The 14,168-nt window shown below is 45.9% G+C and overlaps 1 protein-coding gene across 1 annotated transcript in view; it reads left to right on the top strand.

Moving 5' to 3' along the window:
- KATNAL2 (katanin catalytic subunit A1 like 2) overlaps window positions 1-14,168 on the top strand; it is a 101,486-nt gene that overhangs the window by 57,326 nt on the left and 29,992 nt on the right. Inside the window, exons 9-13 of the mRNA XM_062200275.1 lie at window positions 620-718; window positions 3,431-3,494; window positions 3,627-3,745; window positions 9,884-9,975; window positions 13,419-13,529. Coding sequence (XP_062056259.1) covers window positions 620-718; window positions 3,431-3,494; window positions 3,627-3,745; window positions 9,884-9,975; window positions 13,419-13,529 — 485 coding nt within the window. The remainder of the gene's footprint in view (window positions 1-619; window positions 719-3,430; window positions 3,495-3,626; window positions 3,746-9,883; window positions 9,976-13,418; window positions 13,530-14,168) is intronic.

Here is a 14,168-nt window from a genome sequence, read left to right on the forward strand (position 1 = left end):
AAAAAGGCGCTTGGGCTTGGCCGTCCCTGCCTTGAATTCTGTCAGAGAAATTGCTCTCGCTGAAGGTGGGGAGCGATCACTAGGGAACAAAGAAAAATTGGTTTCAGAGGAGCAGTATCTCCTGTATGCAACAAATTAAGACAGTGTTTGCAAGATCAAGGAGCAGGAGAGAGGCCCGGCACCTGCTAGCAACTGTGCTTCCCAGTCAAAGCTAGTGTAATTTGAAGGCATATTCTGTAGCTTCTGTGATTACGGCCATAAATCAGCATGGTTGGCTATTGACTGAAGACAGGTAGAGTCCATTGTTAGATTTTTTCCCCCCTAAAAGCACCATATCATATCATCAATATCTTCTTCAGGGAAAATCATTGAATATTTTCATGCAATCCCTTTGGTGAACTAATCCTAAATTACCATATATATATATATATATATAAATTATAAAATATATACACCTGTATATACGATACATATACATATATATAACTAATATGAAACATTTTTTGTCACCGTCACTTTATGTTCTATTGTAAGTCAAGCATTCTTTGCTCCTGTGTTTATTATTACAGCTACAGAGGGAAACATTAGTTTTAACAAAATGATCAAATGTGCATTGCAGGACATTTATCTCCATAATCCAAACATAAAGTGGAATGACATTATTGGACTGGATGCAGCGAAGCAGTTAGTCAAAGAAGCTGTTGTATATCCTATACGGGTGAGGATGGGCAGCCTCTCGGGGGTTGTTTCTGTTCATTATCCATTGGACAAGCTGTATGTCATGCACCCAGCAGGAAGGGAAGGGCAGGATGAATTTCTGTCTACAAATCAACTTGCTGCCTGTGTCACAACACCTTGTGAACACTGGAGCATCCAGATAGTCGATTTAAAATTGGATTACATATTGGTTCAAGGCAGGTGTTTGCTCTAAGTGATAATTTAAGATCTAAAAGTCTGTTGTATATATGAATTCTCAGCTGCTATAGATTGCCCCAAATTAGCCTGCCTCCCTACAAACATACTTATTATAGTAGAAATACTTCCCCTTGGACAGAGCCATTTTACTTTGTTTTCATATATTCTTCCCTCACCCCCACCCCCAGTGTTATGGGGGCTTTTCTTTAGTCTGGTTGTGAAGATCAGACGGCTCCTTCCAGGGTAGGGACAAGCTCAGCCAACATGTTATGACATGACTTATTCTTGACAAGCCTATGTGTGGTTCACAAAACGGGTAGAAAAATAGAAAACACTATGCTCCATGTTTGGCTTGTAACTGTGGTAATAAGGTTAGTGTATCAGTTAGCTTTTGCAGTGTAACACACCACCCTACAACTTAGTGCCTTAGAGCAACAATCATCTATTCTTCTGTAATTCTGTGGGTAGACACTTTAGGCTGAGCTCAGCTGGGCTGGTTCATCTCTTTTCCAAATGATGTTATTAGCCAGACTCAATCACATGTCTGGAGCATCAGCCAGAGTGGCTGGAAAAGTTGAAAGATCCAGGGAAGCTGAGATCTTCCTCTAAGTGGTCTCTCATCCTTTAGCAGGCATGCCCAGTCTGATCACAGACAGTTCTCAGAGACAAGAAAGGGCAAGTCCTAAGTCACGAACATTTTGCATGTTCTTGTTCTTGCCAGACTTATATTTTCAAATTGCTCTTTATATTTGCCAGCATTGGCTGAAGCTGCAAAGCTGGGCCCAGATTCAAGTGGGCCCAGAGACTCTACCTCTTAAAAGAAGGAGCTACCAACAACTTGTGGCCATTTTATGTAATCTCCTGCAGCCAGAATTACAAGTTTATTTTATTGAATAAAGTATTTATTCTCATCACTGAGCCCATGCAGCCCCTGATTTGGGGACAATTTTGTTCTGAGGATGCAAATATCGCTAGATTTTGATCATATTTCCCACCTCTGGCTTCCTGTGTTCAGACATGGAGATAAGAAATTATTGGTGTTAAGAATGAATAGACGTGGCCGGCACCACGGCTCAATAGACTAATCTTCCGCCTGCGGTGCTGGCACACCGGGTTCTAGTCCCAGTCGGGGCACTGGATTCTGTCCTGGTTGCTCCTCTTCCAGGACAGGCAGAGTGGACAGTGAGAGAGACATGGAGAAAGGTCTTCCTTTTGCCGTTGGTTCACCCTCCAATGGCCGCTGTGGCCGGCTCATTGCGCTGATCCGAAGCCAGGAGCCAGGTGCTTCTCCTGGTCTCCCATGGGGTGCAGGGCCCAAGCACTTGGGCCATCCTCCACTGCACTCTTGGGCCACAGCAGAGAGCTGGACTGGAAGAGAGGCAACCGAGACAGATTCCGGTGCTCCAACCGGGACTAGAACCCGGGGTGTCAGCGCCGCGAGGCGAAGGATTAGTCTATTGAGCCGCAGTGCTGGCCATGACTGACCTTTTCCTATAAGCAGAACTACAGCAGCAAACTCTCTGATTGGATAGAACAACTCTGGATGTGTTGTTGCTGTAGTATTACAAACTCTGTAGATGATGGTGTACTTGATTGGCATCAGCAAGAAACTAATAGCTAGTTATGATTTTACTATGGATTCTTCCGCCCCTCTTCTCTCCACCAACCCTGCCCACTCCCTAGCTTGTTTTAATTCCAACGACTTTGAGAGACTCACCAAAGTGTGGGCGTGTTCTGTTTGGAGTCAGCTTCTCATCATGCATTTGCCACTGAATGTTCCCGGCCTCTGAGACAGGCTTCAGCATAGCTTTGTACTCTGCTTACATACACCTATTTGTTGGTTCCAATATTTCTCTTCTAAAAATTTCAAAAGTTTTTTATTATTCTAAAGGCAGAGAGAGAGAGAGAGAGAGAGAGATCTTTCATTTCATGGTTCACTCCTCAAATGCCTTCAACACAGCCAGAGATAGGCCAGGCCAAAGCCAGGAGGCCAGAACCCAATCTGAGGTTCCCATTTGAGTGGCAAGGTCTCAAGTACTTGAGCCTCCACCTGCTTTCTCCCAGGGTGCACTAGCAGGGGGCTGGAATAGCAAGCAGAGCTGGGACTCAGATGTGAAATACAGGTGTTCCAAGTGCTGACTCAACCACTGGCATCAAACACCTGCCCCTGCAGTGCTTATCTTAAAGTTTTTACCTGCTTTACATCATTCAAAAGATTGCCAGATGTTCCATATACAGGACTCTGGGGGAAATGATGCGTGTAAGAAATAACCATTGTAATGGACAGGAAAAGTGCCTACAATTTTAAGAAAAATTATTCTCTTAGGAAGTTACACAAATTGCCGGGCATTTTTACCAAGTGTGAAAATCAAATTGGGAGCCATGAGACATCACAGACGCAGCCTTGAGTCTTAGAGCGGTGCCCTTTTCACTCAGGCATTACTTGCTTGCTTTTGCTAAGCGTGCACAGCTGACATACCGTGTCCAACCTCATCGTGGTTCCTTGTTCCCACAGTATCCACAGCTGTTCACCGGGGTTCTTTCTCCCTGGAAAGGACTACTGCTTTACGGCCCGCCAGGTAAACACGATCAAGCGCGTGGTCCTCTTAAGGCCTGGGGCACATGAGCGTGGAGGACCACTTCCGTCCGCCGTGTGAGGCGACTTCCGGCTTTGAGCGGAAGGCCACTGTCTTATCCACGTGTATCTCCAGGTACGGGAAAGACTCTGCTGGCCAAAGCCGTGGCCACTGAATGCAAAACCACCTTCTTTAACATCTCCGCGTCCACCATCGTCAGCAAGTGGAGAGGGGATTCAGAAAAACTCGTTCGGGTAGGAAGTCTTAATTTTGGTGTTTTTAAAAATGAGGTCTAGCAGAGAACGGGGCTACAAATGACACTGGAGCTGATTTGCTTTTAAGTGACGTTTGTGTTAGATTGTATTCTGGATATTTTTTTAAGTTTTTATTTAATGAATGCATTTTTTCATATATACAACTTTAGGGATACAGTGGTTCTTTCCCCCATACCCATCCTCCCCTCCCCCAAACTCCCATCACACCTTCCTCTCCATCTCCCTCTCCCATCCCCTTCTTCATTATGGTTCATTTTTAGTTTGACTTTGTGTTTGTGTTAAGCATAGACTTCATCAGTTTGCACCCATGCACACGCACAACATATAGAGTACATTTTGGGAACAAAATTTGCAGTTGATTCTCATAGTACAACTCATTAGGGACAGAGGTCCTACATGGGGAGTAAGTGTGCAGTGGCTTCTGTTATTGATTTAATAATTAACACTCTTATTTATGACACCAGTGATCACCCAAGGCTCTTGCCATGGGCTGCCAAAGCTATGGAAGCCTTTTGTGACCATAGACTCCAATAGTATTTGGACATGGCCATAAGCAAAGTGGATGGTCTCTCCTCCCTTCAGAGGAGTGCATCCGTCTTTGATGGCCCCTTCTTTCCACTGAGGTCTCACAGAGACCCTCCGTAGGATATTTTTTTGCCCAGGGTCCTGGATTTCCATGCCTGAAATGCTCTCACAGGCCTTTCAGCCAGACCAGGAAGCCTTAAGGATTGATTCTGAGGTCAGAGTGTTATTTACAGCAAATGTCATTCTAGGAGTCTGCAGTGTGGACTGTTTCCCATATTGGACTTTCCTTCCTTTTTAATTCTATTATTATTACCAGACACTTGATGTTATTCATATGATCACTTTTATACTTAAACCTATCTATGTGTTGACTTTAACATTTAATATGATCATTTTAACAGTTAAGATGGCATTTTTACCACCAATTTTTATGGGTTTGGAGTCCCTTGACAAGTTCTTAGGCTGTACCCTTACAAGTAAGTCTGTAGGACTGTCTGCAGAACTATACTGCCTTACAGTTATAGACTACCTCCTCCTCTCTTATTCCCCCTCTTATTTTTAACTGGGATCTTCTTCCAATTGACTTAAAAAAACATATGATCTTGATTCCCAAAAGCTTGGCAAAGGGATTGACTGTAACTTGTGGGTATTAATCATGCCTCCATCAGCAAGACATACTTCTCCCTTCCTTTGGGAATTAGACCAACAGCCCATTTCGATTCGTGTAGCTTAGGAATAGAAGCTGGGGAAAGTCTGTCTCTGAAGTAACCTATTGTTTTTCATCATTCAAGAAGCGCTCATTAGTCAGCATGTGCAGTCTATCCAGTTAACATTTATTGAAAGGCTATTACTCTGTGCTCCTTCCTGTACCAGCTACTCTAAGGAAGAATAAAGAAACTTAAAACTTAATTATTCTTTCTGATGCTCGGAGCAGCTTTTCCTCCATAGCTCCCATGCCCTGCCTTCCTTAAGAACCTGTTTCTGTCTTCACAATAACTTGTTCATAGTCTTCATGGTATAATTCATATTATAAAATTTCACTATATACTTAAGAGAACACCTGTGTATGATTTACGACTCACAATGAAGTGGATCCTTGTGAGAAATGCTGTCTTCAGTCTGTAGAATGATAAGTAATACTAACTAAATATAAAACACTATTTTTTAAAATAAATTACAATATTATCCTGAAGTTACATTCCTTTGGATGACTCATTTGCTAATGATTATGGCCTATTTGGAAGTTATAATAGAATATTTTAAAAGAATTGGTTCACCTAACCTATCATTTATTACTTTGATTTTTTTTTTTTTTTGACAGGCAGAGTGGACAGTAGAGAGAGACAGAGAGAAAGGTCTTCCTTTTTGCCGTTGGTTCACCCTCCAATGGCCGCCGTGGTAGGCGCGCTGCGGCCGGCGCACCGCGCTGATCCGATGGCAGGGCCAGGTGCTTCTCCTGGTCTCCCATGGGGTGCAGGGCCCAAGAACTTGGGCCATCCTCCACTACACTCCCTGGCCACAGCAGAGAGCTGGCCTGGAAGAGGGGCAACCGGGACAGGATCGGTGCCCCGACCGGGACTAGAACCCAGTGTGCTGGCGCCGCAAGGCGGAGGATTAGCCTAGTGAGCCGCGGCGCTGGCCTACTTTGATATTTTTCTCAAATTGTTTCAAGCACATAAGTTTTTATAGACTCTCATCACCTCTTCAAGCTTCTAACTTGTGGGAGTATTCATTGATGTCATCTATGTTTTTGTTCTTTGTCTTTGGTCTGACTCAGTGCCAGGTCCAAAAATGAGGCATGAATTTAGCTGCTGCTACATTTGTGGTTTTGTGTGATTCTAGTTAGCTGGATTTCAATGAACTAAGTGTCAGCCAACAAGAATTCTTAAAAAAAAAAAACCGCAAAGCTGGCCGGCACCACGGCTCACTTGGCTAATCCTCTGCCTGCAGCACCGGCACCCCAGGTTCTAGTCCTGGTTGGAGTGCCGGATTCTGTCCCGGTTGCCCCTTTTCCAGTCCAGCTCTCTGCTATGGCCTGGGAAGGCAGTGGAGGATGGCCCAAGTGCTTGGGCCCTGCACCCCATGGGAGACCAGGAGAAGCACCTGGCTCCTGGCTTCGGACCAGTGCAGCACGCCGGCCATAGCAGCCATTTGAGGGGTGAACCAACAGAAAAAGGAAGACCTTTGTCTCTCTCTCTCTCACTAACTCTGCCTGTCAAAAAAACAAACAAACTCAAAGCCTTTTTTTAAGCCTTCCATCTCGGTGTGGTGAATACAAATAAAACCCTTAAAGGGTGTCTCCCAGGATCACTGTAGATTTATCTCGTGTCTTGAGACTTGCTTAGATTCATGTTCAGAAGTCTTGCAAACTGCTCAAAGATGACCTTGCACTCCGTGAATAGGACTTACCTAGGCAGAAGAACAAGTTCAGATGTTTTATGAATATTTGGCACAAAGATTAAAGGGATTTTCTTGTTTAATGTTGAATAGCTGGAAAAATCAATTAATAAGAACTCTTTGTTCTGTTGAGCTCATTATTTAGCTAAGAGTTTCCTCTGCTTCAGTATTATTTTGTTAGAATTCTAACAGTGAGGGAATGACTTCTCTCTCATTTTCTTTCCTTCCTTTAGCATATATTTAAAAAGAAGCAAAGTGTGTTTTTTTTGGGGGGGGAGGGGGACTAAGAACACACAGGGTGTATATATGCTCCTGAGCCCTCTTCACCTTAATGACTTAACAGTTGGTGGTGGTTTCTTTTTCTTTTTTTAAAGATTTTTTTAAAATTTATTTGAAAGAGCAAGGGAGAGACAGAGACTGTGATCTTCCATCTGCGGGTTCCCTTCCCAAATGGCTGCAAAGGCCAGGGTTGAGTCAGGCCAAAGCCAGGAGCCAGGAACTTCACCCAGGTCTCTCATGTGGGTACAAAGACCCAAGGACCTGGGCCATCCTCTGCTGCTTTCCCAGGAGCATTAGCAGAGAGCTGGATCGGAAGTAGAGAAGCTGGGACTCAAACCAGCGCGCATAGGGGATGCTAGAGTCACAGGTGGCAGCTTTACCCACTACACCACAACACTGGCCCCATTCGTCTAGAACATTTGTCTGTATCTAAACCTACATCAACAACGGTGTCTGTGTCTCCCTTCCTTTTAAAGTAGAAGTAGGAACATACTATACATTTCCTTCTATTCTGTTTTTTTCCCCCGTTTAACACTCTTAGATACTGTTCCACACTATTCAAGATAGACGGAACATTTTATTTTATATATTTACATGGAATTGAATTGCATGGATGTACCAAAGTGGATTTACCCAATCTTTTTCTTGATGGGCATTTAGGTTGTTTCTAGTCTCTCACTATTTTGAATGAGGTAGAGGGGGGCGGTCTTCTACGTACATGTTTTTGCCTATGGAGTAGTGTGGCACGGCTTCTGTGAAGCAGAATTGCTGTGTCATGGGGAGTGAACGTCACTGATGCCGAGACGTCTGACGACAGGTGGTGCTAACTTACTCATCAATGATTCGTTAGCGTGTTTGCTTCCGCACATTCTGGCTCATTCTGTAGTAACCAAAACTTAAAAAAAATCTTTGCCAGTCTACTGGTGAAAAGCAAATTTCGGTGGTTGCACATACATTTCTTTGATTCAGAATGAACTTGAGCTTGTTTTTATACCCTTAGGAGATATGTGTGTTTCTTTTTTCCTGTGAAATGCATTTTTAGAAATGGAGATTTAGAAAAATCATTCAAGGAAAACACCCAACCTCTGCTAACTTGGAAGGATCTCGTCCCATTTCCCTTCAGAAATTATTTTCTCCATATTTTCTGAGCTCTTGGAAAGGTCGCTACCTGGAAAATCTTACACGTGATGTCGGGCTCCTCCCCAAGAAGCTTCCAGATGAAGAAAGCCCTTCAGGGCCATCCCCTGACTCAGAGAAGCTTTTTCTACCATTTGTTCTCTTTCCGTTCCAATTAGAGAGTTATTTATAGGGAACCTTTGGCTTATGTTCCTCCCTCCCCTCCTAATGTTCGTGTCTCTTAAGAGTTGAGCGCTCTTGAATAGTTGAGTGGTCTTTTTAGCAAATGCATACACCTGTTGATCTTTACATTTCTGAACGCCCCCCAACTGTATGATTTACCGTCCTCCATGTACCTCTGAAAATTTTAGTCTAATGCTTACAGAAGCACTTACCCAGGGTTCTATTTATTGTCTAAGAATGGAGAGAGCAGTGGCGTGGGAGACCTAGGCTCCACATACGGTCTGCCTTCCAACTGAATCTTTGGTCTAGTAGAGGCTCTTGGTCTTTCAGCTGCCAAGTGAGCACCTAAACAATGAGTGTGGCTCTGAGAGCGAGCTCTAGCGCCCTGTTTTTCACTGGGTAGATGGCTGCTGTTGTAATCACCGTTAATATGGCGTATGTTTGTGCTTTTCTTTTTGTGACAAGGAAGAAAAGTTACTGCTTCTAATTAGTTGCTCTCTGTTGAATTTAAAAGGCGTTTGTGATGAGTGTCCCTGCACTGTCATTGTTCCCTCAGTGTGTTAGACCCAGCCTGTCGTTCCAATGAAGCAGGATTCTGTGAAAAGAGTGAGCTGGCACGTGAGCTTGCATGCACGAGGAATTTCCCATTTTGGTGACATGAAACCTGCAAGGTATAACCTGCCACTACGAGTGACAGCCACAATCTGGCTTTTTTTTTTTTCTGAGCCTTCCCCTCGTGGTAATGCTTTGCTAGTGCCAAGTACCACGGAGAATAAATCCCCCACGCCTATCAAAGAACCTCGTTTTTTTTCTGCATTGCAACCGCTTTCTCTGCTCAAGCCGTGAAGAATTGTATATGATGCTCAAGAGATCAGTTTGAAGGTTAAAAAAAAAGAGGTTTAGGTTTTTATATTCTTTTCATCACCACCACATCTCCCTTCAGGGTTTTTTATTTTGCTTTTATATGTCTGTTCTTTTGCTGGTTACTTTCCTGTTCTTGCTCAGTCTATAATATTTTGTTCTGGAATAGAACATCTCACTCAATCAAGAATTGCCTTCAAGTACCTGAGCTAAGTGCACAGCAGTATGGAGGCGGCACGGGGACTCCAGGAAGCGGTTTGGGGAGCAGAAATTGGCAAAATTCTTCAGTCTTCAGTCTTGTTCTCCCTGCCTGGAGCCCAGGCTTTCTTATAGCTGTTCCTTCTAAGAATAACCCTGCCATCGTCCCCGAGGTGAAGGGGGAAATCGTCGAGGGACTAAAGCTATTCCCAGGCCTCGGTGTCCACCGGAACATGTGATTGGCAGGGTATCCCAGGGGCTAAGGTTGGGAACTGAGTTGTATCTTAAGCTCTCCCATGCCTGATTAGTAGCCTTGAACTAAGCACCTGTTCTCTCAGTGTGATTTTTATCAAGTGATAAATGGAAGTAATGGGACCATCCAACTTCGTGGGGTGGTGGCAGGGAGAAATAATGGTAAGGAATATAAAGTTATTGTAAAATAACCGATCGTAGCATAAATGCTTACTATTACACTCATTCTAAGCTTTTGATCTCCTAGGGCACCTGAGGACTTTGAGTGTATGAAATTGAACCTGCGCTTGCTTTTTCTTCACCCAGGTGCTGTTTGAACTTGCCCGCTATCACGCCCCCTCCACGATTTTCCTGGACGAGCTGGAGTCGGTGATGAGCCAGAGAGGCATGGCTCCTGGGTAACAGCCGGGGCGGTCGGGTCACCATTTCTCCCCACTTCTGGGTGTGTCTGATGGTCGGAAGCTCATCGACGTTTACCAGCAGAATGAGCCGATTAATAAGCCCACAGATTTTATGTAGACACACGGAAAGGTCTTTAAATCAGATCCTGTTAACTGAAGAGCCGATTGAAGTACTTCTTATAGCCGGAGGATGTGTCATCCTCCTTCCCCCCTTCCCCACAGAGTGGTTTTCAGGTCCGAAAATCACCCAGCCCCAGGGTCCCAGGCTGCCTTACCCATCCTGCTGGCTCAAAATAGCCATCTATGACCCCCTCCCCTGGAGCCAGAGGGGCTGCCCTGGGCCGTGGGGATTGCCCACTTAGGCAGGGCAGAGGCCACGCCCACGTTCCACTCCCCCAAGGCCATCCTTGCCATACGTGAGCCCCGGGAAGCTACCGCTTCTCAGTGACATCAGGTTGTGGCTCAGCATGCCTGATCTTAAATATGTCACGTGTGTGATCTCTAAAGATTAAGTGTCCACTGATGTCCCCAGCCGGAAGGAACACTTCTCAGACTGTGATGAGCTTCTGTTTGGGCTTGGGAAAGGCTGAAGGGTGTGAGTGTGTGTGTGTGTGTGTGTTTAAGATTTATTTATTTGAGAGACAGAGAGAGAGAGAGAGGAGTCTTCCATCTGCTGATTTACTCCCTAGATGGCCGTAATGGCTAGAGCTGGGCCAGGCTGAAGCCAGGAACTTCATCTCATGTGGGTGACAGGGGACCAAACTCTTAGGCCATCTTCTGCTGCTTTTCCAAGGCTATTTGCAGGGAGCTGGGTCACAATCAGTGCTCCCTGGTCTGCTGTGACACAATGCTGGCCCTGTTGTGTTTATTTTTTTTTTAAGATTTATTTATTTATTTAAAAGGCAGAGTTACAGAGAGAGAGAGAGAGAGAGAGAGAGATAGCTTCCATCCACTGGTTCACTCCCTAGATGACCACAATGGCTGGACTGTGTTATTTTTATTGTTTGTTTTTAAAAATGGCTGTCTTTTTTTAAGATTTATTTATTTATTTGAAAGAGTAACACAGGGAGAGAAGGAAGGCAGAGAGAGAGAGAGAGAGGTCTTCCCTTTGCTGGTTCACTCCCCAAATGGCTGCAACGACTGGAGCTGCCTGATCCCAAGCCAGCAGCCAGGAGCTTACTCTTGGTCTCCCACAAGGGTGCAGGGGCCCAAGGACTTGGGCCATCTTCCACTGCTTTCCCAGGCCACAGCAGAGAACTGGATCAGAAGTGGAGCAGCTGAGACTCGAACTGGTGCCCATATGGGATTCCAGCACTGCAGGCGGCGGCTTAACCCGCTACACCACAGCACCAGCCCCTGGCTTCCTGTCTTGATCCAAGATATTTTTCTTTGAAACTTGTCTCTAAAGCTGGTGCTGCTGGCTTGAAAAAGCAGCTCACGGGGAAATCATAGCACAGCTGTGTTTATTAATGACCTTTAATGGCCTCTCCTCCAGGCAGAACTAATAGCTATAAAAAGCAAATTATTGGAAGTGCTGTGTCACTAGAGTGTCATTAGGAAATTTTACTGCTTGGGAACCTTTTCCCAGGAGGGAAGGGCAAGCATGGAGGTGCACCTGAGTCGCAGGGCTTTCCGGCAAGTGCTTGCAGTGGGACATTTGCCATGGCTTTGTTGGTGTTTTCCCAACCGCAGGCTGGAGCCTCTGTGAGCAGATGACCCAGCTGGGACCAGCCCTGCCCACCCTCACAGCAGTGCCCTTGGCAAAGACAGCACCCCCGCGGCCTTGCCCTACCACCTGTGCGCTGGCTGTCACATTTGCTTTGTTCATCCCCATCCCCGGGGTTCCCCACAGCCTTGGTTGGGTGAATTTGCAAAACTCTTCATCTGTTATCCTTGAGTGTGCTCCAGGTTTTTGCCTTGAATGTCAGTTTTCTTGTCTGGAGCTTGAAGATTCTCTAACTAGTCTTCCAGGGTCAGGGGATAAGAGCAGGTGGGCTGAACACTTCTTGGATTGTGTTTATGTTAAAAGAATCATAGCCATGGGGCTGGCGCTGTGGCATAGCAGGTAAATCTGCCGCCTACAGTGCCGGCATCTCATATGGGCACTGGTTCGAGTCCTGGCTGCTCCACTTTCGATCCAGCTCTCTGCTATGGCCTGGGAGGGCAGTGGAGGGCAGTGGAGGAGGCTCCTGGCTCCTGGCTTCAGATTGGTGCAGCTGCGGCCATTGTAGCCATCTGGGGTATGAACCAGCAGATGGAAGACTCTCTCTCTCTCTCTTTCTCTCCCTCTCTCTCTCTGCCTCTGCCTCTCTGTAATTCTGCCTTTCAAATAAATAAAAATCTTAAAAAAAAAAATCATAGCCATGGGCTGATGTTCAATAGATAGAGAACTCTACTCTGAGAGTGTCTTCTCCATTAGGAAAAGGGAGTTGGGGAGGAAGGGGGAGCCACAAACTCAGCCTTGGTTTCCCCTGGGCTCTCCCAACAAGGATGACACTGGTGAGCGGGGCTCTTCCCCACTGGCCAGCCGGAGACTGTGGCGGACACCAGCTGGCAGCCCTCTCATTCCCCGCGGCTCCAACTCTGCCTAGACACAGCGTCACATCCCACTCTTGTACCTTTGGCATTTTTATGGAGGCCTTGCTGCACAGGCATGGTTGAAGCATGGACAGCCGTGCTGAGAAGTGACAGACTACATGGGGCAGCCCAGCCGGCCCATCTGTTTGCCCAGTGTTCCTTCTGCCCAGGTAGGGGCAGGATGTTTCTGCAGTGAGGGGGCTCTTATGACAAGGGTAGGTCTGAGCGTTTCCTTATGGCTGGCTAAGGCAGGGGTCTGGGGCTGGGGGTAGAAGACCTTCTGTGATCCACCTGGGCGTCAGAGGAGGGCCGCAGGTCAGAGGCAGAAGCTTTCTCTTGGAGGGTCTGGAGGGAGAGGTGACTGCAAAAGCTGCCTGCATCCGCCGTGCAGAGGGCACAGTTTCCCTGCCATCATCCTGTCCTGTGTCAGAAGAGCACGAGATAGATTCAGCGTAGTGGTTCGTTTCTCTTGAACAATTTACATCTATAAATTATTCTAAATGCAGTACTGTGTGTGAGAGTCCAGTCATGTATGCTGTGGAATGGAAGGGATTAGTGGGATCACACCATTTTTTAAGAGGGTAAATAATGCTTGCGGCAGACACGGGTGGGGTGCTACTGCTTACCCTTCAGCTTATTTTCTAGTTCACTGCCAACCTTGGGCTTCCTTTTCAATGCCATGATTCTAGTCGTTTGCTGCACCCAGATGGCTCATTTTCTCTAACTGTGGTGTGAGTGGCTCCGCTGGCTATCTGAGCAGAAGCCGCTGTGCAGTCCCTTGCTGGTGACCGTGAGTGCCACTGCTGTCATGAGGGTGACGGCTCTGCCCCGTGGCAGGACGCCGCCTCCTTGTCTCTCTGCAGGGGAGAACACGAGGGAAGCCTTCGGATGAAGACAGAGTTGCTGGTGCAGATGGATGGGCTGGCGCACTCGGAGGATCTAGTGTTTGTCCTAGCAGCTTCTAACCTGCCATGGTAAGAGACCAAGAGAGTACATTGTGGATGCGTTCCCATGAGTCACTAAGGTGCAGGTGCAGGTTTTAGATTCAGCACCTGGGGCACGGCCTCGTTGTGTGGCCCCAGCCCCGTGGGACACACTGGGAGGCTTTACTCTTCAGAGGCCCGACTCTTGTCCTTTGTACCATGAAAGAACCTACCCTAGTAGAGAGAACAGCCCGCAGCACCCACTGACAATATTTAAAGTAGATATTTTGAATTTAAGGCCAAATTGTATGTAATTGGTTCTCTGTATCCCCTGGTTCTGCACCTGCAGATTCAATCAACCTTGTTTCAAAAACATTGAGAAAAAGAATTGTATCTGTACTGGACATGGACAGGCTTTTTTTTGTTGTTGTTGTTATTCTTCCCCCAAAAATATAACAGCTCCCTAAATAGTACTTACTTTGTATAGGGTCTTATAAGTTATAGAGATGATTTAAAATGTGTGTGGGGGGTATATTTAGGATATATGTAAATGTTACACCATTTTTTATATAAGGGATTTGTGCATCCTCAAATTTCAGGATCCTCATGAACCCAGTTCACTGAGGATGCAAAGGGACACATGTGCTATGTGTGAATTAAGTAGGGCTTTGGTATGGAACTACGAAATGC

The sequence above is a fragment of the Lepus europaeus genome, chromosome 9 (genome assembly GCF_033115175.1).
Source record: "Lepus europaeus isolate LE1 chromosome 9, mLepTim1.pri, whole genome shotgun sequence".
In the NCBI taxonomy this organism is placed as follows: Eukaryota; Metazoa; Chordata; class Mammalia; order Lagomorpha; family Leporidae; genus Lepus; species Lepus europaeus.